The sequence below is a fragment of the Sapajus apella genome, unplaced genomic scaffold (genome assembly GCF_009761245.1).
Source record: "Sapajus apella isolate SASKATOON/1434 unplaced genomic scaffold, GSC_monkey_1.0 scaffold36, whole genome shotgun sequence".
NCBI lineage: Eukaryota > Metazoa > Chordata > Mammalia > Primates > Cebidae > Sapajus > Sapajus apella.
The window spans coordinates 31,205,905-31,227,893 of NW_022436976.1; the positions used below are offsets into that span (position 1 = coordinate 31,205,905).

Here is a 21,989-nt window from a genome sequence, read left to right on the forward strand (position 1 = left end):
ACCCAGGCTGGAGTGCAATGGCGCGATCTCGGCTCACTGCAACCTCCGCCTCCTGGGTTCAGGCAATTCTCCTGCCTCAGCCTCCTGAGTAGCTGGGATTACAGGCACACGCCACCATGCCCAGCTAATTTTTTTTTTTGTATTTTTAGTAGAGACGGGGTTTCACCATGTTGACCAGGATGGTCTCGATCTCTTGACCTCGTGATCCACCCGCCTCAGCCTCCCAAAGTGCTGGGATTACAGGCTTGAGCCACCGCGCCCGGCCGAAGTGTTTGTTTTAAAACGGAGGTCTCCTATTACCCAGGCTAGAGTGTAATGACGCAATCTCAACTCACCACAACCTCTGCCTCCCAAGTTCAAGCAATTCTACTGCCTTAGCCTCCCTAGTAGCTGGGATTACAGGCACGTGCCACCACACCCGGCTAATTTTGTATTTTTAGTAGAGACGGGGTTTCTCCATGTTGGTCAGGCTGGTCTTGAACTCCTGACCTCAGATCATCTGCCCGCCTCAGCCTCCCAAAATGTTGAGATTACAGGTGTGAGCCACCGCACCCAGCCTGGAAGTTGTTTTTTGTTTTTTGTTTTTTTTTTTTGTAGAGACAGGGTTTCACCACGTTGGCCAGGATGGTCTCGATCTCTTAACCTTGTGATCCACCCACCTCGGCCTCCCAAAGTGCTGGGATTACAAGCATGAGCCATGGCACCTGGCCGGAAGTTAGTTACTTTTTTAAGCCAACGCTAAAGGATGAGCAGGAGGTGCCCTAGTAAAGTTGAGAGAAGAATGTTGCCAGGCAACAGCCCAGAGATGAGGAGGACAAAACAAATTAAAGCCTTGCTACCCAACATGTGGTCCATGGACAGCAGCATGGGCATCCCTGGGGAATGTGTTGAAAATGCAGAATCTCAGGCCAGGCCCAGGGGCTCATGCCTGTAATCCCAGCAGGCTGAGGGGCCAAGGCAGGGGGATCACCTGAGGTCAGGACTGACATGGTGAAACCTGGTCTCCACTAAAAATACAAAAACCACCTGGGCGTGGTGGTGGTGCACACCTGTAGTCCCAGCTACTTGGGAGGCGCAGGCAGGAGAATCGCTTGAACCCAGGAGGTGGAGGTTGCAGTGGGCCAAGATCACGCTGCTGCACTTTAGCCTGAGTGACAAAGTGAGACTCCATTTCAAAATAAAACATGCAGAATCTCAGGCCCTCCTGCGAACCTAGTGATCAGAACATGTGTTTTTTCAGTCCCTGGGAGATGGAGAAGGTGGGGTGCCTGGAACTCAGAGAATGACAGAGAGAGGGGAACATGAGACGAAACTGGAAAAAAGACTATAATAAGGAGTTAGGGTTTCTTTTTTTTTTTTTTTTTTTGAGACGGAGTCCTCCTGGGTTCAAGCAATTCTCCTGCCTCAGCCTCCTGAGTAGCTGGGATTACAGGCACGCGCCACCATGCCCAGCTAATTTTTTGTAGTTTTAGTAGAGGCGGGGTTTCACCATGTTGACCAGGATGGTCTTGATCTCTTGACCTCGTGATCCACCCGCCTCAGCCTCCCAAAGTGCTGGGATTACAAGCGTGAGCCACCGCACCCGGCCGGGTTTCTTTTCTTTCTTTATTTCTTTTTTTTTTTTTTTTTCCCAGACAGAGTTTTGCTTTTGTTGTCCAGGCTGGAGTGAAATGGTACAACCTTGACTCACTGCAACCTCTATCTCCCAGGTTCACACAATTTTTCTACCTCGAGCCTCCCGAATAGCTGGGATTACAGGCATGCGCCACTATGCACAGCTAATTTTGTATTCTTAGTAGAGACGGGGCTTCTCCATGTTGGTCAAGATGGTCTCAAACTCCAGATCTCAGGTGATCTGCCCACCTCGGCCTTGCAAAGTGCTGGGATTACAGGTGTGAGCCACTGTGCCCAGCTGAGTTTGGGTTTCATGCTCAGAGCAATGGGCAGGTTTTCCGGCACTTTTTGACAAGAAGTGACATGATCAGGTACATGTTTAGGACACTCACTCTGGTGGCTCTATAGAGAACAGACTGGTGGGGAAGCAGTGCTAGTGGTGAGAAGAATGGTCAGGAGCCTGGGAGAAGGCAGGAGGAAAGGCCCCTCTGGCATCAATGCTGCATAGGCAGAAAGCGACCCCTCTCCCCTCCACTACACTCTCCAAGTGTGGGTGCCCCGTGCATGGTTTTCTAGAGACGGCTTCCTATTAGAAGGGTCTGAGCTCCCTACTAGACTGAATTCTTGAAGGCAGGAATCAGCAGATATCTGCCTGATAGAGTTAACTGTGTGAAGCTAAAAGATAACTCAGTGCCGGTGATGACGCGGTGAGATGGGAACCTTGTGCACCTCGGGCAGGGACAGGAATCAGAACAACTTTTCCAGAAAGTAATTTGATAACAAGGGCTTTAAAAATGACCCTGTGTGCTGGACATTGAGGTGCACACCTGTAATCTCAACACTTTGGGAGGCCAAAGTGGGAGGATTTCTTGAGCCCAGGAATTCAAGACTAGACAGGGAGAATATAGCAAGCCTTATCAGCAAAAAATCCGAAACTCCCGCAGCATCTCAGGAATGGGGATGGTCAGTTACATGGTAGTGAACACCCTCAACCAGGGCTTTGGAGCCTTTTGTTTCTTTGCTGTAGTAAGATGTATAAAAAAGACTGGAAGCGTGTCATCATGTTGAAAGAAAAACATAAAAAATTATAAATGCAGTAGAGTCTCAACTGTGTAAAAACTATGCATAGGGCCGGACACAGTGGCTCACGCCTGCAATCCCAGCACTTTGGGAGGCTGAGGTGGGTGGATCACTTGAGGTCAGGAGTTCTGAGACCAGCCTGGCCAACAGGGTGAAATCCTGTCTCTACTAAAAATACAAATATTAGCCATGTGTGGTGGCACATGCCTGTAATCCCAGCTAGTTATGAGGCTGAGGCAGGAGCATTGCCTGAACCCAGGAAGCAGAAGTTGTATTGAGCCAAGATCGCACCACTGCACTCCGGCCTGGGTGACAGAGCAAGACTTCATCTCCCAAAACAAAAGAAATGGAAGAAAAATCCATCAAAATGTGAACTATGATGGAAATGTGGGTGAATATTTTCCTCTTCTTCCACTTTTCTGTATTTCTTTTTTTTTTTTTTTTTTTTTGAGACGGCGTTTCACTCATGTTACCCAGGCTGGAGTGCAATGGCGCGATCTCGGCTCACCGCAACCTCCACCTCCTGGGTTCAGGCAATTCTCCTGCCTCAGCCTCCTGAGTAGCTGGGATTACAGGCATGCACCACCATGCCCAGCTAATTTTTTGTATTTTTGGTAGAGACGGGGTTTCACCATGTTGACCAGGATCGTCTCGATCTCTTGACCTCGTGATCCACCCACCTCGGCCTCCCAAAGTGCTGGGATTACAGGCTTGAGCCACCGCGCCCGGCCCACTTTTCTGTATTTCTCAAATGTTCTGTAATTTGTAATGCTTTTATGATGAGAAAAAAGTTTTCTTTTTTTAAAAAAAGAACTGACTGGGTTTTCGCCTCTTCTGCAGGCAACGTCACAGTCCTGGAGGCTGACGTCAATGTAGAAGGGCTCGGCACAGCCAACGAGACAGGAGTTCCCATCATGGCACACCCCCCGGCTATCTACAGCGACAACACACTGGAGCAGTGGCTGGACGCGGTGCTGGGCTCTTCCCAGAAGGGTAAGGGCCCCTCTGGAAACCCTCCCCAGCCCCGAGCCCTCTGGCCCTGGGGCAGCATGTGCAGAGATCCCTCGCTGGGAAGCAAGTCCAGTCCTGACATGAGGTGTCATTGCCTTGACTTTCTCATCATGGTGCTATAGACGCCCTGGCTCCGTGAGGACTCAGCGAGGTGGCGAGCGCGTCCGTGCCCCTCATGATGTTCTCTCCCGGACATACAGGGTGGACAGCGAGCAGTACAGCGTGAACTGCAAGGTGCCACGCATGCTCAGAGTGCTTCCTCCTGTTTTCACAGAACTGAACGTAACAAGTTCAAAGCCAAGCCCCACCCTTCCCCTCCGCACCCCTTTGCCAGTCACAGTCAGAATCCAGGCATCACTGTAACGCCTCTCTCTGTCTCCCTCCCTTATCCTCACATCCACTCCGTTGCTGCCTCTGCTAATGCCAGCCCCTAACCCTGCCTCCATCTAGTCGCAGCCACATCGGAACTCTCTCACTGGCTTCCTGACCCAAACTCAGCCCCTACAGACTTCCCTTGACCTCCATGACCACACACGCCTGAGGGATCTTTTCTTTTTTTCTTTTTCTTTTTTTTTTTTTTTTGAGACAGAGTTTCGCTCTTGTTACCCAGGCTGGAGTGCAATGGCACGATCTCGGCTCACCGCAACCTCCGCCTCCTGGGTTCAGGCAATTCTCCTGCCTCAGCCTCCTGAGTAGCTGGGACTACAGGCGTGCGCCACCATGCCCAGCTAATTTTTTGTATTTTTAGTAGAGACGGGGTTTCACCATGTTGACCAGGATGGTCTCGATCTCTTGACCTTGTGATCCACCCGCCTCGGCCTCCCAAAGTGCTGGGATTACAGGCGTGAGCCACCGCGCCCGGCCGGGATCTTTTCAAAACACCAGTTTCGTCATGCCACTCCTCTGCTTTAACCCTCCATGGCTGCCCATGGTCCTCAGGAAAAAGTGTGATCTCGGCCTGGCTTTCAACATCCCTCTATATCTTCCCAGCCTCATCTCCTCACCACCCTGGAAAGTACCAGGTCCCTTCTCTGCAGAGATTCCCTCCTCTACTCAAATGCAGAGGCTGGATGACCTCCCTACAGGCTCTGGTGGTTTAGGGCTCTCTCAGCCTGCTCAAGAAGAACCTCAGCCCCTTTTCAGCAGAGACCTGATTCCCAGGGGCAGCAGCCGCAGGCCCAAGTCCTTACCTGGCCTCCAGGAGGAGAGGGGAGCTCGTCTAGAGGCAGGCCCTTCTTCTCTCATTAGCTCTGCCTCTTCAAAAGGCTTTCCTTACACCTGCAGGGATGTGGTCCTTGTCCTTCCACCCTCCCCTGACCCCAACACACACACACACACACACACACGCACACACGCACCCTCTCTGCTTTCTGCCCAGGGAGTCACGTCTTCCTGGTTCCTTCGTCAGTTCCCCAAGCCCTTGTCCCTTTCCCCACAGGCATCAAACTGGACTTCAAGAACATCAAGGCTGTGGGCCCCTCCCTGGACCTCCTGCGGCGGCTGACAGAGGAAGGCAAAGTCCAGCGGCCCGTGTGGATCAACGCTGACATCTTAAAGGGCCCCAACGTGCCCATCTCATTTGAGGTCAATGCTACACAGTGAGTGTTCGCCTCTCTGTCCCAGCTGTGTCCAGCCTTCTTCTGTCAACACCTAGCACAACGTGAGGATCTTGGGGACCTCTGAGTTTGTCTCCAGTCACGCTATATAGTCTCACCTCTGGGCCTTTGCACGAGCTATTCCCTCTACCTCCAGTGCCTTTCCCCTCTTTTCTGACAAACCACTGGCCAGTTGTTATCTCCTCCAGAAACTTCCTTGACATCCCAGGCTGCTGCAGGATGTCCTCTGGGCCCCTCAGCCCCTACACTTCCTCCTAACACAGCCTGACTTCATGGAGCTGTCACTGTGGGTTCACAGGTCTGTCACCTACTACACTGAACTCCCGGAGGACAGACCAGGCCAAGTCCTTCCCTATATTCCCCAGTGACCAGCACAGGATTTGGCCCGCTAGAAAAGTCTAAAACCTTGACTCCGTCCCCAGCCCCCATGAATTCCAGCACCGCTGCTGGCAGACCTGACATGCAGTAGCTGCTCTGCAGTTTACAAGGAGACCACATAAGAGGAGAGCCTGTTTTTGATCTGATCCTGACGTAGCACTGCCAGGTTAGCGCTTTCTCCCCATTTTGCAGATGAGAAAGCTGACAAGAGAAGCATCTCAATTTGTTACGTGTTTATTATGTGTCCCAGACACTGTTTTAAGTACTTTACTTAAAGAACACCATTTAACTCTTACGAAAATGAGGTAAGTGCTATTATTTCCATTTTATTAACGCAGGGACTATATTACAGACGTGAAAAGACCTGCCTAAGTCTAGCAAGAGGCAGAGCAAAGATTCAAACCCAGGCCCTCTGATTCTCAGCTGCAGGCTCCTTCCCATCCATCTCTCCCTCCACCCATCCAGCCAGCCAGCAACCATCCATCTAGCACTTATTATTGTGCTTCTCAAGCTGAGGTGCCTTCCGAAAGTAGCACTTTGGAAAATGTAATCAATGGCCCAAGATAAATATGACCTGTCTTCTTGGAGTGCTAATTTTACTCAGTAGGGTTTTTTTGGTAGGCAGTGGGTGACAACATAATTTTCCTGTTAAAATTTGCATCTTTTAAAGAAGAAAAGTACAAAGAAAAAATTAAAATATTTTCATCAAGGCCAAGTTCAAATAAAATTTTAGGCTGGGCATGGTGGTTCACACCTATAATCCCAGTACTTTGGAAGGCCAAGGTGGGCGGATCCCTTGAGCTCAGGAGTTTGAGACCAGCCTGAGCAACACAGCGAGACCCCGTATAGAAAGAAAAAGAGAGAAAGAGAAAAAAAGAAAGATACAAGGGGAAGGGAGAGAGGGGAGGGGAGAGGAGAGAGGAAGTCTCTTTTTTGTTTGAGACTGAGTCTCATTCTGTCACCCAGGCTGGAATGCAGTGGTGCAATCTCGGCTCACTGCAACCTCCACCTCCCGGGTTCAAGCAATTCTCCTGCCTCAGCCTCCTGAGCAGCTGGGACTACAGGAGCAAGCCGCCACACCCAGCTAATTTTTTGTATTTTAGTAGAGATGGGGTTTCACAGTGTTGCCCAGGCTGGGAAGGAGAGAAATTTTAAAGAAAACCTGAGAAACTTCAAAGGCTCACAGCTGGCAGAGCGCAGATTCCCACACGCGGGGACTGAGTCAGTTTTGTATCTAGAAGGGGATGTTTAAGAAGCCTGCCCTGCTAGAGGGGATGATGTCTGTGATGCTGAGTGACCAATCCAAGGTCAGAATCAGGATCTGAACCCAGACTTCCCTGACTCCAAAGTCCATGCCCAATTCATGGGACCCGAAACAAGCCATTCTGTTCTTTGGGACTCTGCTTCTGACCTTATCACAGATCTAATAGGCCCTGCCACTCCCTAGCACGGGGACGAGAACCCAGAGGAGAGGAAGGGGCCGGCGCAGCTCCCGTGAGACCAACATCTCCGATTTTTTTGCAGGTTCCTGGCCCTGGTCCAGGAGAAGTATCCCAAGGTCACCCTGTCTCCAGGCTGGACCACCCTCTACCTGACCATGTTCCCAAACAGGACGTACACCCGAGCCATGGTGGAGGAGATGCACGAGCTGGTGGGAGTGGTACCCCAGAGGGTCACCTTCCCTGTGCGGTCTTCCATGGTGCGGGCCGCCTGGCCCCACTTCAGCTGGCTGCTGAGCCAATCTGAGAGGTGAATACCACCAAACCCACCCCACCCTCCTGGAGGTGCTGATGCCCCCAGCAAGATCCCAGATGTTCATGGATGGAAGGGTCTTTTTTTTGAGATGGAGTCTCGCTCTGTCACCCAGGCTGGAGTGCAGTGGCACCATCTCAGCTCACTTCAACCTCTGCCTCCCAGGTTCAAGTGGGAGGCACTCCTGCCTCAGCCTCCCAAGAAAGCTGGGACTACAAGTGTGTGCCACCACGCCTGGCTAATTTCTTGTATTTTCAGTAGAGACGGGGTTTCACCATGTTAGCCAGGATGGTCTTGATCTCCTGACCTCATGATCTGCCCACCTTGGCCTCCCAAAGTGCTGGGATTACAGGCGTGAGCCACCACACCCAGCCATGGATGGAAGGGTCTTAAAGGTCATATGGTCCAACTCTTGCTGGTGCTCATGCCCTCTACAGAGTCCCTGCTTTCTGCTTGCATACCTCTGGTGATGGGCTACTCACTACCTCCTGAAGGAGCCCTTTCATTGGTGGGTAATTCTCTGCCCCCCAGAAAGTATTTATACCAAGACACAATTTGTCTCCCCACAGCCTCCTCCAGTAGGAGCCAGGTATAGCCCTGGAGCAACATATATTGTGCCTTCAACCCCTGCCCTAGGATAGCCCTATAGGAATTTAGAGACTCCCCTACCCCTACTATCCCCCCTACTTTCCTTAGCTGCTCCCCAGAGGACTCCCAAAGCTGCCCCTCCCCCTCTTCATGCTTGACCCGCCCTTCCACATCCTCCCCCGTCGGTCCTGCCCCTTTCCTAGGACAGGACTCAGAAACAGACTGCAAGTGAGGAGGCAGGACAGGCTCCCCCTCCCTCCTGAAAGCTCTGCTTTCAGTCATCTTTCCTGAATTCCCTCTGGCTACTGCCCTTGGGAAGGGGTAGGACTCAGGGAGAAGTGGCGGGTGGGCGACTGGAGGACAGATGTGCTACCCTGGGCCCAGCTGGCATCCAGTTCTGAGCACAGGAGTGGGGCTGAGGGCCTTGCTGAGCTCAGACAGGCACTGAGCCAGCTCTGGTGGCCCCAGGTATAGCCTGACGCTGTGGCAAGCTGCCTCGGACCCCATGTTGGTGGAGGACCTGCTCTACGTCCGGGACAACACTGCTGTCCACCAAGTCTACTACGACATCTTTGAGCCTTTCCTGTCGCAGTTCAAGCAGCTGGCCTGTAAGGAAAGGAACTGGAAGGGGGGTGTGGACTGGATTCTGCACGGGGCAGCACTTGGCTGGCACTGGAGCAGAGCTGGGAGGAAGTGATATCGGAAGGGGGAGAGCCAGGGTGAGGCAGGAGGAGGATGCATTTTGGGTACCAGGTGCTGGAATGGTGTGCTAAGCTTCACATATCCATTTTATTTTTATTGTTATTTTTTCGAAACGGAGTCTGGCTTTGTCACCCAGGCTGGAGTGCAGTGGCGTGATCTCGGCTCATTGCAGCCTCTGCCGCTCGGGTTCAAGCAATTCTGCACCACCACACCAGCTAATTTTTGTACTTTTAGTAAAGACAGGGTTTCACCATGTTGGCCAAGCTGGTCTCAAACTCCTGCCCTCAGGTGATCCACCCGCCTCAGCCTCCCAAAGTGCTGGGATTACAGGCGTGAGCCACTGTGCCTGGCCCACACATCCATATTATAGAGAAACAGAGGCACAGAACAGTTCAGGAATTTATACAGTCACTCAGCTTGTATGTGGTCCAGCAGGCAGGAACCCAGCAAATTCCAAACCCCATATTATTTTTGTACACAGCTCCACTATGTGCTACTCTAATGTTTCAGAGATCTCCACCGTATTCACTGAGCAGTGATCAGACGCTGCCACCCAAACCCCTCATTCCCTTGTCCCCAAACCCAGGAGAGCCGCAGTTAAGCCATCTCAAAGGGGCCCCATCAGACTCAGCATTCCTGCTAACTAAGCAGGAGCCATCTAAGCAAGGGGGGAAGGATACCAGCTCTGGGGCCAGGCAGATCTGGTCTCAGCAGGTTCCACTCCCAGCAATTCTGCTCACTGCTTATAGGACCTTGGACAAGTCACTTCTTGTAGTCTACAAAACAAGGAAATTAGAGCTGCTTGGCAGGGTGCCACGAGGCTTAGCGTGGATGCCTGTAGAGCTGCGGCCTACAGGTGTTCCATGAACGGCAGCCACTTCACCTTGGCAATTTGGGGCCCCACAGTGAACGCCACACGGAAACGAATGTACTATACGGGGGGCAGCCTGATCCCTTTTCTCCAGCTGCCGGGGGGTGATGGGCTGAACGTGGAGTGGCTGGTTCCCGACGTCCAGGGCAGCGGTAAAACAGCGACGGTGACCCTCCCAGGTAAGGCCTGCCTTCAGCCCTGGTGCTCCTAGCTCATCTGCAAGGGTGTCCTCTGCTTGGGGCGGGTACCTCCGGTCTCTGTTGCCATGGCAACACAGGTTTATTTACACCATGCGCTGGAGGCAAGGTGGGGCAGGGTTGCAGGAGAGGGAGGGGGAGTACAGTGGTGTGAAGAGCACAGGGCTCCTGGCCTTCAGACCAGCCCCCAGCCACGGTGCTGTGGGCAAGGCTGGCACTGGCCCCCAGGCTGAGTCACAGGTAAAGACCAAGAGCTGAAGCAAGAGTTTCTTATGCACCAGGCCCATTTATAAAGCAACCCATCCACCTGGAGCCCAAAACTGGGTTGACAGATTCCAGAGAGGCAAGGCCCTTGGATGCCCCCAGAACTCCCACTGCCCCTTTAGCAAAGGACTCTAATACCCTATCATAACCCAAATCTTAAACACTGTTGCCTCTGCTGCCTCTTCCAGACACAGAAGGCATGATCCTGCTGAACACTGGTCTCGAGGGAACTGTGGCTGAGAACCCCGTGCCCATTGTTCGTGCTCCAAGTGGCAGCAACCTGACGCTGGAGTCCTGCCTGCAGCAGCTGGCCACGCATCCCCGACACTGGGGCGTCCATTTGCAGATAGAGGAGCCCGCAGCTCTCCGGCCATCCCTGGCCTTGCTGGCACGCCTCTCCAGCCTTGGCCTCTTGCACTCGCCTGTGTGGGTGGGGGCCAAAATCTCCCACGGGAGTTTTTCGGTCCCTGGCTATGTGGCTGGCAGAGAGCTACTTACAGCTGTGGCGGAGGTCTTCCCCCACGTGACTGTGGCACCAGGCTGGCCTGATGAGGTGCTGGACAGCGGCTACAGGGAACATCTGCTCACAGACATGCTAGAGCTGTGCCAGGAGCTCTGGCAACCTGTGTCCTTCCAGATGGCGGCCACGCCACTGGGCCACAGCACAGCTGGAGCCGTAGCCAGGCTGCTGGCCTCTTCCCCCCGGGCCACCGTCACAGTGGAGCACAGCCCATCTGGGGGCGACTATGCCTCTGTGAGGGCAGCGCTGCTGGCAGCCAGGGCTGTGGACAGGACCCGAGTCTACTACAGGCTGCCTCAGGGGTACCGCAAGGACTTGCTGGCCGACGTTGGCAGAAACTGAGCACCTGGGGTGGTGGGCCAGTGGACCTCAGGGCGGAGGCTGCCCATGGAGAGGCAGGAAGAAATAAAGGCCTTTGCCTTTCTCCAGGCACTGTGTGTGAGTCCTTGGGAACAGGATGGAGTGGGGGTGGGCAGGATGTGGCCACTGAGGGCATCTAGAGGGTCTGGAGACTGGGGGCCAGATCATTCCGGTTGTCCAGGAGAAACTGCTCGCAAGCCTTGAAGGTGGTGTAGAACTCAGAGGAGAGGCCGGCCACATTGGCGGTCACATAGTTGAGAACGCCCGGGGTGGCCTGGTTGTAGTAGGACACCTGCAGGGTTGGGAGGCCAGGCTCAGGGGGACCTAGCTCAGGGAGGGTTCCGGGAGGGGGTGGGAGCCCAGTGGGAACAAGGCTGGTGGCAAGTCAGCCTTGCTTGCCCTCTGGGAGGGCAGAAAATTCAGCCCAGCTCCAGGGTCTTAGATGACATGGCTGGCAGGCATGACCTCCTCCAGCAGATCTCCCCAACACTTCCTAGGGTGCTGACAACCCTGGCTTCCTGCCACCACACACCACATTGTCATCACGCATCTTCCCTGCCAGCTGGTGTCCCTGGAGGGCAGGGGCTGCGTCTCCAGGGCCCAGCTCTGAATCTCAGCCACAGAGACATGCTAGGCAGGAGCCCAGGGATGGTTCTGAGGTGCCATAGGTTCAAGCATATGAATTCAACAGACACTGGCTGAGTCTCTGCTGGGGGAGTCTCAGGGCCAGACTCAGCGGCAGGGCCCTAACAGAAGCTGTGAGCGGGGAGGCTGCTACACCCACCCTCGCTTTCCCTCAGCGTCCTCCCTGTGTTTTCCATCAGCCCGGACTACCCTGCTGGGTTTTATGGGCCCTCAGAGCCTTATAAATCCTTCCTAGATGAGAAGGGCTTTCCACGCGCGACGGAGTTTCAGTTCAGAACCCAGGCCTTCCGCCCTCAGCACCCAGAGTTTTCCCAAGACCATGCAGCAGCCTCTGACTCACCTCCACACACATGGCATCATTTCCAGCCCCTGACACTCAGGCTCCCCCAGGCTGGAAAGGGGAGCCTGCTGGGAGACCCAGTTCTGGACTGTCCTAGTCCAGTAGTTCTGAGTTCCATGCACGTGTGTGTTGGGGTGGAACCAGGCTGGGGGCATGGTGGGGGGGGGGTGGCCTCACCTTGGTCAGCTGGTCACCCTCGCGCCAGAGGCAGAAGCCTGAGCAGAGGGTTTCTCCACGCCTGTACTCTGGCGTCTCTCGGTGTGTGGGCAGTGTGACCGACCTCAGCGCGATGACATAGGGGTCCCTGAGTGAAGGCAGGGTAGCAAGGGGGCAGAGGTCAGCCACAGAAGAAAGTGGGGGCCTGTTCTGCCCAACCGAGGCCCAGACCCTGCCCCCTCTGGCGCGGATTCCTCACCAGGGGCTGCATGGCACATCGACTCTTAAAGCCCCGACACCCGGCTCAGGGCCCAGCCGGAGGGAGGAGGCGCCTGTGGGTTGGCACTGAATTCCCTGGGAGCCAACCTGACTCCACTGTGGACTTTCTGGAAAAGTCACTCTACTTCAGTGTGTGGGGGAAGAGTGTGGGCTTTGGGATTTTTTTCTGTCCCTGCCTTTCCAGCGAAAGAGATGTTTAGGCCCTCCAGCCCACATGGGGCTGTCAGAGGGAGGAGGCCAAGGGAGTGGCCATGTGAGAAATGTCCTGTCCAAGGCCTGCATCGAGGCAGCCTGAGCCGCCCTGGGTGACGGTGGCCCTGCCTTAGAAAATGTGACAAGAGGGGAAGTGTGCGCCCCGTCCCTATTTTACCCATGGTAAAGCCACAGCAGCCCAGAAAAGCCTTGTGGTGCCTGGGGCCCCACAGCCAATGGGAAACAGAGCTCTGGCTCCAGGCAATGCCCTTCCCTGGGAGAGAGATGTGGCCACCCTAACACTCTGTCCCGTTTTGCCCCCCACCCCACAGCAGATAGGTACACACCCATTGTCACAAGGCTTCCGCCTGGAAGCCAGGATCACGAAGTCCTGGGGCTTGGTGTGACCTCCAAGGGCAGGGCTGGTGACGTGGTAGATGGCATCATCCTCGTCCACCTGCTGCACCAGCTCCACGCTCCTGTGGGGAGACCGGGATCTCAGCCTCCAGCTCCTGTGCAAGCCGCGGGGCTGCCCAGGTCCTCCCACACCACAGCGCCCAAGCAGTCTCCCCGGTGGGATGTCACCCCCTATACTGGTCACCAGGGAGCAGCAGGAAGGCAGCAAGACCCAGCCAGGGTGGACACACACGTCCAAGTGCACACACAGGCACACGGAGACATGCATGCAAGCAAACGAACACATACACAGACGTGGGATAAAGATATGCACACACCTGTGCACACACTATGTGCACAGGTACATGGACAGACACCAGTGCACACAGAGACCCATGCATGTCTGTACATGTCTGCGCAGGTACAGACACCACAAGGATGTGTGATGATTTAGCAGCTGTGCTTAACATTCACTGAGCACCCACTGAGTGCCAGGTGCTGTTCTAAGTGCTTAACTCGTGTCACTTAATCTCCATAACAGCCCCATGCTGTAGACACTGCTAGGATCCCCAACTCATAGATGAGGAAAATAACCTGCCAGTTGCCACAGAGCTAATAAGGAGGCAGGGCTGGGGTATGTTCAGGCTCTCAGTGGCAGAGATGTATCCCCAGGCCCCGGCACCCAACACACATGTGTGGGCATACACAGGCTCATATCGACACAGGCACGCACCCAGGACACCCACACAGAGGCACACATGGCCATGTCCAGACCCACTTTCTCCTCCCCGCTCTCCTGCTGCACTCAGGAGCAGGCAGGGTATGGGGAAGAAGCTAGCCGCTCTTTCCCCTCAGGCCTCTCCCCCACACATCCCATCAGGTATCAAGATTTGATCTGGCCTTCAAAGCCCACCCCAGCCTCCCTCCAAGAAGCCCACCCACCACATGCACAACCGCCCTTCCCACACACGGCATCCCCCACCAAATCACCTCTCTGCCCTCTGGAAGGGGACCACCAGCAGACCTGAATCAGTTGGACCAGAGCTTTTGAAAGCAACATGGCCCTTTTTGCAAAGAAAACTTCAGCAGGAAGCCCATGTATAAAGAGCAACAAGCCTGCTCTGGAGAAGATAGATGGGGTAGGAAGCGGAAGGCCAGTTTGTCAAAATACAATTCACCAAATGACAGGCGCACTGAATTTCCAGACACACAGAACCTCCTTACAGATATCCTCCAGAATGTAGTCTCCTCATAACAAGCTCTCAAAGAAACCCTCAAGCTAGGATGTTGGCAGAACAGAAAAAGACTTTAAGGGGACTTGAAAAACACAAATTTTGCTATTTTCCTAAGAACACATTTATCTTCCTTGACTAAATTCGAGAAGAGTCACATGAACAATCAATAAATTTGGAGGAACAAATGTATTTAAAGGAATAACATTTCCATTCATAATCATTCTCTATATTCAAAAATAACATATTTGTGAGGAAAATCAGCAAACTTGGTCAGTTCAGCAGCTGGCCATGCTATTAGTTGGCATAAACCCAAGAGAGGCTCCCACACCCTTCGGCCTTCTGACTCCGCCCCAGGCAGTCCTGGAAGCCCCCTTGGGAGCACAGCACTCCACAGCACATGGTGTGAAAGGCACTGTCTCCAAGTGTGAATCCGTGACCCACCACCCAAGCACCCATTTTAAGAAGAGAGAAACTGAGGCCAGAAGGGAAGTGACTTTGACTTATCCAGTGTCACCCGGCTAGTTGGGACAGAGGCAGGATGTCAACTCAAGCCTCCAGCTCCAATTCCATGTTCAGCCTCTCCCCTAAGGGCTCAAAATAGCCATGACCCGGACCCCCACCCAACATGGAACTCCAACCCACCCCCAGCCCCTGCTAATGGCCAGGAGGGCAGAGCATCATGGAGGACGACCTGCAGAAGGAGACACCCTCTCCCCCATCAGGCCAGAGAAGGGGCCCTGCCCTGCCGTCACCCTGGCCCCTCACCGGTAGTGCTTGTCCCACTCAGGCCTCCGACGCAGGTCCGAGAGCAGCACAAAGGCCTGGGCTGCGTCCACATGCACCACCATCTCCATGTGGAAGGAGAGGAACTTGTCATCCTCCAGAGTATACAGGCGGACCTGCATGGGTCAGAGGGCAGCCTCATTTGCTGGGCAGTGTAGTGGACTAATGGGGATGCTGGAGGCTGAGGCTGGAAGCTCAGGGTGACAGCTGACTTGCTGTGTGACTGTGAACACACAGCCCAACCTCTCTGAGTCTCAGCTGCATCCCCATGAAGATGGACTGATGAGAGAATTCAGCACAAATGGGCAGGAAGGTGGCTTAGGACGCCAGTCACTAAGGCAACACGCCGTGGTGATGTGGGAGATGGCGTCATCCTCGTCCACCTGCTGCACTAGCTCCACGCTCCTGTGGGAAGGCTGGGATCTCAACCTCCAGCTCCCGTGCAAGCCTCGAGTCTGCCTGGGCCCTCTCACGCTGCAGCACCCAAGAACAGTGCTTGGCACATGGTAAATGCCCAGACCCACTGTGTGACCCTGGACAAGCAGCTCTGCCTCTCAAGCAGGAGGCAACTTGTCCAAGGGCACAAGCAGCTGGCAGAGCTTAGGTCTCCTGTAAGCCCGTGCCTGCTGGCTGCCCCCATCCCTGCAGCAATCACAGAAGAACAGGGAGGAAGGGAGGAAGTGCCTGGGCACACAGCAGCAGACCCGAGAGAGTGGCTGAGGGCAGGAAGGGGGGCAGGCAGGAGAGAAGGGTCTAGGGCTTCTTGACTCCAGGCTCTGAGGGGTGGGTACGTTTCCATAACTGGACTGGTTTCTTGATCTCACCTAATTCTTTGAAGAGATCCTTTTTTGACATAAGTGGTGTGAGAGAGTTCTTGCTGCTTGCCATCAGCCACCTCTGGCTCAGAGGAGAAAGGAAAGTTGGGTAGATAGGGTCAGCTACCTGACTGATCTCTGAGGACAGCACCCAGTTGTCCTTGGCCACGAGCATCTTCAGGGAGGAGACGTTATTGTAGCTCAGATACACCTGGAAGAGCACACAGGTACTACCACTACCCCGATCCCTTCCTCCAGGGCCCCAGAGCTGAGGCCAAGGGTGTCCCAGAGAGGAACCCGGACCATGAATGCAGGGGCGGGTGCTGTAGAAAGAGTCCTGGACTTTGGGAAGGGAGGTCCAGGCTTGGGCTTAGACCCACTGTGTGACCCTGGACAAGCAGCTCTGCCTCTCAAGGTCTCCGCTTCCACCTGCCAAATGGGAATGCAGGCAAGCTCTTTGCTAACAGTAGCAATCGTGAGGCATGGCATTCATATCCTGCTCTCTCCAGCCTTCCTCCAAATCCATTCTGCCAAGCAGGGGAGGGTAGAGGCCCTGGTGGGTCTAAAGACTGTCCCCTTGGGAGCAGAGGGCCTTACCTGGTTGCTAGGGTCCCAGGGGACAGTGAGGGGCACCTCTGTCTGCTTATAGGACATGATGTACTTCCTGGGAAGGAGGGAAGATGACAACCTGGGTCCCCTGTAAGTCCAGCACTTTCCACAGACTCTACTGCAAACCTACTGTGTGCTAGGCCCTGTGCTAAGCCCAGCAGAGCAGGAGACTCCTGTCTAGCTAGGGAGGCTGGATGGTCACACAGGACACGGCAGCTGAGAGCACACCAGCTCGGCACCTACACCAAGGTCAGCCCAGAGGCGGGAAGCAAGTCAGCAAGGAAGGGTAATCTAAGGCTCGGTCCCCACACCCCACACCCCTGCTGAGTGACCTCACCCTGATGCTGCTGTGTCCTCATCTGTGAAATGGGATCAGCAGTCACCCCTGCCTCATGGGGTCATCGCAAGTGCTTGGCACATGGTAAATGTTCAGTGAATGCCATAGATGCACTTTCTTATTAACAACAGCTGTGATCCCTGCTGTGCTTATAGCCCTTAAAAATCTCTAAATGCTTTCACAGCAGAGTCAGACACACCTGGCTTTCACTCCTTTTTTTCTTTATTCTTTTTTTTTTTTTTTTGAGATGGAGTCTCATTCTGTCACACAGGCTACAGTGCAGTGGCGCAATCTCAGCTCACTACAACCTCCACCTCCCGGTTTAAGCTATTCTCCTGCCTCAGCCTCCTGACTATAGGTGCACTGGAACTATAGGCATGAGCCACCACGCCCAGCTAATTTTTGTATTTTTAGTAGAGACGGGGTTTAACCATGTTGGCCAGGCTGGTCTCGAACTCCTGACCTCAGGGGATCCACCCACCTCGTCCTCCCAAAGTGGCTTTACCTCTTAAGCAACCGCATCTCCCCTCTGAACATTTCTTCATCTGCCAAATGGGCATCAGAATCAATGGGAAAAACACAGGATTTAAATTCGGCCGGACCCAGCCAGGTTCAAATTCTGACTCTGCCGATGATATCTGTGTGTCCATGGGAAGCTACCTAACCCCTTCATCCCCAGCGCCCTTGCCTGTACAACAGGCCAGACGACCACTGTGTAATGAGACCAAACCAAAAAGATGTGAAGGGCTCGGCCCAGGGCCCAACACATAGGCAGCCCTGAAGACAAGTGAGTGCTCGGGGGTCGGTGGAGCGTGAACAGCCCCAAACCCGCATTCTGCCCGCCACACAGCCCCTACTCACCTGTCCAGACGGATCTTCTTTCTGGCACTGGCCTCTCGGTACCGCCGCTCACCATCCTGGGGAGGAAGTCGGGATAGGCCATGCCTCGAGAGGTGCAACCAGCTACCCCTACCCTCCATGACACCCGCTCTCCATTCCCCAGGGCCCAAGGAGATCTGCAGCCCTAACGCGGAGTTCAGGTATCACTGGGGCAGCTGGAGTCAAAATCTCCTGGCCGAGAAAGTAGGAAACTAAGCTGTAGCCCCAGCTCCCCTCAAACTCTCTGAGTGACCTGGGAACACCATCTCCCCTGGCCAGACCTCAGATTTCTCCTCTGTAAAATGGAGATCCTTAGCTGGGCGCAGTGGCTCACACCTGTAATCTCAGCACTTTGGGAGGCTGAGGCGGGCAGATCACAAGGTCAGGAGATTGAGACCATCCTGGGCAACATGGTGAAACCCTGTCTCTACTAAAAATGCAAAAATTAGCTGGTGTGGTGGCGCACACCTGTAATCCCAGCTACTAGGGAGGCTGAGGCAGGAGAATCGCTTGAACCAGGGGACTGGAGGTTGCAGTGAGCTGAGATCACACCACTGCACTCGAGCCTGGTAACAAAGCGAGACTCCGTCTCAAAAAAAAAAACAACGTGGATCCTTACAGGGCACTCACAGTGGTAATGAGAGTCCACATATATTGAGCACTCGCCACACACCAGCCATTCTTCTCAAGGGCTTTTCACATAGAATTGCACCAAATCCTAAAGCAACCCTCTGAATGGGGCTAGTGTGGTGTCCATTCTACAGAGGAAACTGAGACAAGGACGGGTGAAGGCTTGCCCAAGGCCACAGGGCTGAGGCCAGGGGCAGCACCCCAGGCCTGTCTCAAGCCCACCCTCTTTACCACCACATCTCACATCCCCCAGTCCCCAGCACAACGTGGAAAATGCCTGGGAAGCCTCTGTGGCTGTGGCTCCCAGCTCCTAGTCCTAAGGCTCCACCCAACTCCACAGCCCACGCTAGGCTCTGGGAGGCCAGCACGCAGGGCAGGGGACCTGCCCCAAGGGAGGGAGCAGCCTCTCAGGGGGCACAGGGAGCATTTATTGTAAGAAAGGACCATTGCACCAGGCTCCTGACTGACTTCCCATGCCCCATACATTGCTTTCACCATCATCCTGACCACTCCCAGGGCTCAGCCAGGCACTGAGTCAGTTGGGCATCTATCACCCCGCAGCCCTATGAGGCAGGGACCGCAGATATGCCCATTTTACAGATGAAGACTGAGAGCTCGAGAGGGTACCACTTGAATATGGTAGAGGCAAGGTTCCAACCCACATCTGACTCCAAAGCCAGTGCTCTCCCAACTCTGCAGGCTCGTGACAGCCCATTAACCCCAACTCTGAGCCAGACCCACACATATTCGGAGTTCTGCCAGGCAGAACAAGTCCGCCCTGCACAAGGGGCATCCTGGGGCTCACAGCCAGAACTCTCAGAGCTGGCTGTGTCCCAGCACCAGGGCAGAGTGGGCCCCTCGTGTCCCTGTAGGGGGCTGGCAGGCTCCACCACACAAGGGCAGAGAGGGAGGGGAGGACAGCTGCTGGTGAAGCAGGGTGCTGACTCCACTCACCCCAGGCTGGGGCCGAATCCAGGGCAGCAGCTGAGGTTGGTCATCTTCGTCCAGGACCACGAAAGTCATAAAGGCACTGTTGATGTGGCGTCGGTGGGTCTCAGCCTCCTGGCGATAGGCCTCCACGCATACGCCCACCTCCATGCTGAGGGGAGGAAGTGCAGCTTCCATCCTGGACAGAACTTCCCGAGGGCCATGCCTCCTCCCCAACACACACACACTCACACACACATGCATGAACACACACACACACGCATCCACACACACACACATGCATACACATATACATACACACGTGCACACACACATGCATCCACTCACACACATGCATGCACACACACACATCCACACACATGCATGTACATATACATACACACACATGCACACGCATGCATCCACACACATATGTGCACACACATGCATGCACACACACTCCTGCAGTTCTTCCAGCAACCTAGATCCGAGTCCCAGTGACAGGACACCTGGGACCACTCCCTCCACCAATGTTTACAGGGCACCTCCTGTTCGTTCAGCCCTGTGAGGACACAGGAGTGAATAAACCTGTCCAGTCCATGCCTCACGGGCTAACAGCCAGGGGTGGAGGCAACCAACAAGAAAGCAAAGGTATAAGTATGCTGTCATAACCGTGAAGGGTATGGAAGGACATAAACCAGGAAGTGGAGGTGGACAGCCTAATTAGAAAATGTTCACTATGTGCATATTTACAAGCTCTGTGGCAGCCTTGCCTCAAACAGCTCAGTTGCTGCTATTCGTGTATACCTTACCATCTTTATTTCTTTATTCTTTTATTTTTTGAGACAGAGTCTCATTCTGTCACCCAGGCTAGAGTGCAGTGGCACAGTCTCGGCTCACTGCAACCTCTGTCTCCTGGGTTCAAGTGATTCTCCTGACTCAGCCACCCCAGTAGCTGGGATTACAGGTGTGCACCATCACACCTGGCTCATTTTTTTGTGTTTTTAATAGAGACAGCATTTTGCCATGTTGGCCAGGCTAGTCTTGAACTCTGAGCCTCAAGTGATCTGCTTGCCTCAGCCTCCCAAAGTGCTGGGATTACAGGTGAGCCACCGCGCCCAGCCACTTACCATCTTTATTCATTATAAGATAGCAGCCACCACCATTCCCCCTCATTTTGGAAGTTCTATGATTGCAGAATGTGGACATTAAATAGATGGGGAAACCAAGGCCTAGAACTAGGCAATAACGTTGCCAAGAATTCCGGATTCCTGGAATCTGGACTAGAAACCAGGCTTCACAGCTCCCGCAAAGGGCTTCTCCCCTGCACCGCAGCAGCGTGTGTGCGGGCCAGACTGCAAAGAACGACAGTAGTAGTAAGAGCAGCCGCAATGGCTGGCCTTTACTGGGCATTTTCTCTGGCATTCTACTAGTAACAGCTCATTGAATCCGCGTAACTCCGAGGTAGTTGTGATGAGCCCCATTTTATAGATGAAAGAACTGAGGCTCAGGCGGGTTAAGTTACTTCCCAAGGTCAGAGAGCCAAACTCAAACCCGGCAGCCTGGCTCCTGCTCCCTCACTTTTAATGACTAAATAATGATCTCTGAAATTCTCAAAAAATATACTTATTTAAAGTCAGCTTTCATGGGAGTATCATAAGTCATTGCAAAGGCAAGGACTCTGTGGACTAATTATTTTAGGAAGTGCATGGGAAAGGGTTTGATAAACAACCAGACACAGGCAAGAAGTGGCCCTGTGATCTACAGCAGGCAAGCCTGGGGCCAGGAGCCAAGGAGTGAGACAGACACTGGTCTAAGACAGCGGGAGATGGGCTGGGGCATCCCAGAGGAGGGGTCCCTAACGCAGCTGGGGTGGGCAGGACTGGGAGTCAGGGAAGGCTCCCAAGGTGGGGACATCAGAGCTGAATTTCAGAGACAACGAAGGAACTCAGCAGCCAGGCAGGGACTTAGACCCTGTCTGCAGGGAAAAGGGCACCTGGAAGGTTTGCCATAGGGTCAGGAAGAGCCCTCAGCCCTGAATGGCCCTGGCCTCGCCCATCCCAGACCCTCACCTATGTTTGAAGGCATTGTTCACGATGGCTTTGAGCACCAGACGGTCGCCGACCTGGGACGGGCCTCGGAAGTGGAACATCTCAATGGCCTTCAGCGTAGGGTGGGCACGGCAGAGCCGGCTGAGGAGGCAGGGGTGGGGAGACAGAAGGAATGCCCCAGTGCTTCAGACGCTAGTTTGGGCCAGCTTTTTTTTTTTTTTTTTTTTTTTGAGACAGAGTCTTACTCTGTTGCCCAGGCAACACTGATGCAATCTCAGCTCATTGCAACCTCCTTCTGCCTCCGGGGTTCAAACGATTCTCCTCCCTCAGCCTCCCAAGTAGCTGAGAATACAGGCACGCACCACCATGCCTGGCTAATTTTTGTATTTTTAGTAGAGATGAGGCTTTACCTTGTTGGCCAGGTTGGTCTTGAACTCCTGACCTCAAGTGATCTGCCCACCTCGGCCTCCCAAAGTGCTGGGATTTCAGGTGTGAGCTGCCATGCTAGGCCAGCTTGGGCTGGCCTTCTACCCTGGTCCCATCCCAGATCCAGCCTGGAGCCACACATTCTGACCCACCCACTGCCACCCAACCCAGTGGTAGTTCTGCTCAGAGGCACAGAACTAAAGTCCCATTTCACAGCTTAGAATACTGAGGTCTATGCATGGCTGGAAAGGAGCCAAGTTTGAGGGGACAGAAGAAAGCAGGGCTTGGGGTAAACCCCTTTCCCATTTTTCTTTCAACTTTTCCACCTTGATACCT

At 54.0% G+C, this 21,989-nt stretch overlaps 3 protein-coding genes across 10 annotated transcripts in view; 1 reads left to right on the forward strand and 2 right to left on the reverse strand.

Moving 5' to 3' along the window:
- MROH7 (maestro heat like repeat family member 7) overlaps positions 1-4,996 on the reverse strand; it is an 89,525-nt gene extending 84,529 nt beyond the window's left edge. For both annotated transcript variants that reach the window (XM_032296881.1, XM_032296882.1), the window contains exon 1: positions 4,896-4,996. The gene's annotated coding sequence lies outside the window, so the exon portion shown is untranslated. The remainder of the gene's footprint in view (positions 1-4,895) is intronic.
- The window catches only part of FAM151A (family with sequence similarity 151 member A), a 16,033-nt gene extending 5,008 nt beyond the window's left edge, over positions 1-11,025 (forward strand). The window contains exons 3-8 of one of the 2 annotated variants that reach the window (XM_032296891.1): positions 3,535-3,687; positions 5,144-5,303; positions 7,224-7,448; positions 8,508-8,647; positions 9,648-9,791; positions 10,262-11,025. In XM_032296891.1, the coding sequence (XP_032152782.1) occupies positions 3,535-3,687; positions 5,144-5,303; positions 7,224-7,448; positions 8,508-8,647; positions 9,648-9,791; positions 10,262-10,935 (1,496 nt within the window). In that variant the 3' untranslated portion in view covers positions 10,936-11,025. The remainder of the gene's footprint in view (positions 1-3,534; positions 3,688-5,143; positions 5,304-7,223; positions 7,449-8,507; positions 8,648-9,647; positions 9,792-10,261) is intronic. The other variant, XM_032296892.1, reaches the window with a different exon arrangement.
- Positions 9,869-21,989, reverse strand: part of ACOT11 (acyl-CoA thioesterase 11) — a 57,899-nt gene continuing 45,778 nt past the window's right edge. For all 6 annotated transcript variants that reach the window (XM_032296884.1, XM_032296890.1, XM_032296887.1 and 3 more), the window contains 9 exons: positions 21,249-21,368; positions 19,204-19,348; positions 17,602-17,657; positions 16,392-16,458; positions 15,922-16,005; positions 14,962-15,095; positions 12,913-13,044; positions 12,116-12,242; positions 9,869-11,245 (listed from right to left, as the gene is read on the reverse strand). In XM_032296884.1, coding sequence (XP_032152775.1) covers positions 11,090-11,245; positions 12,116-12,242; positions 12,913-13,044; positions 14,962-15,095; positions 15,922-16,005; positions 16,392-16,458; positions 17,602-17,657; positions 19,204-19,348; positions 21,249-21,368 — 1,021 coding nt within the window. In that variant the 3' untranslated portion in view covers positions 9,869-11,089. The remainder of the gene's footprint in view (positions 11,246-12,115; positions 12,243-12,912; positions 13,045-14,961; positions 15,096-15,921; positions 16,006-16,391; positions 16,459-17,601; positions 17,658-19,203; positions 19,349-21,248; positions 21,369-21,989) is intronic.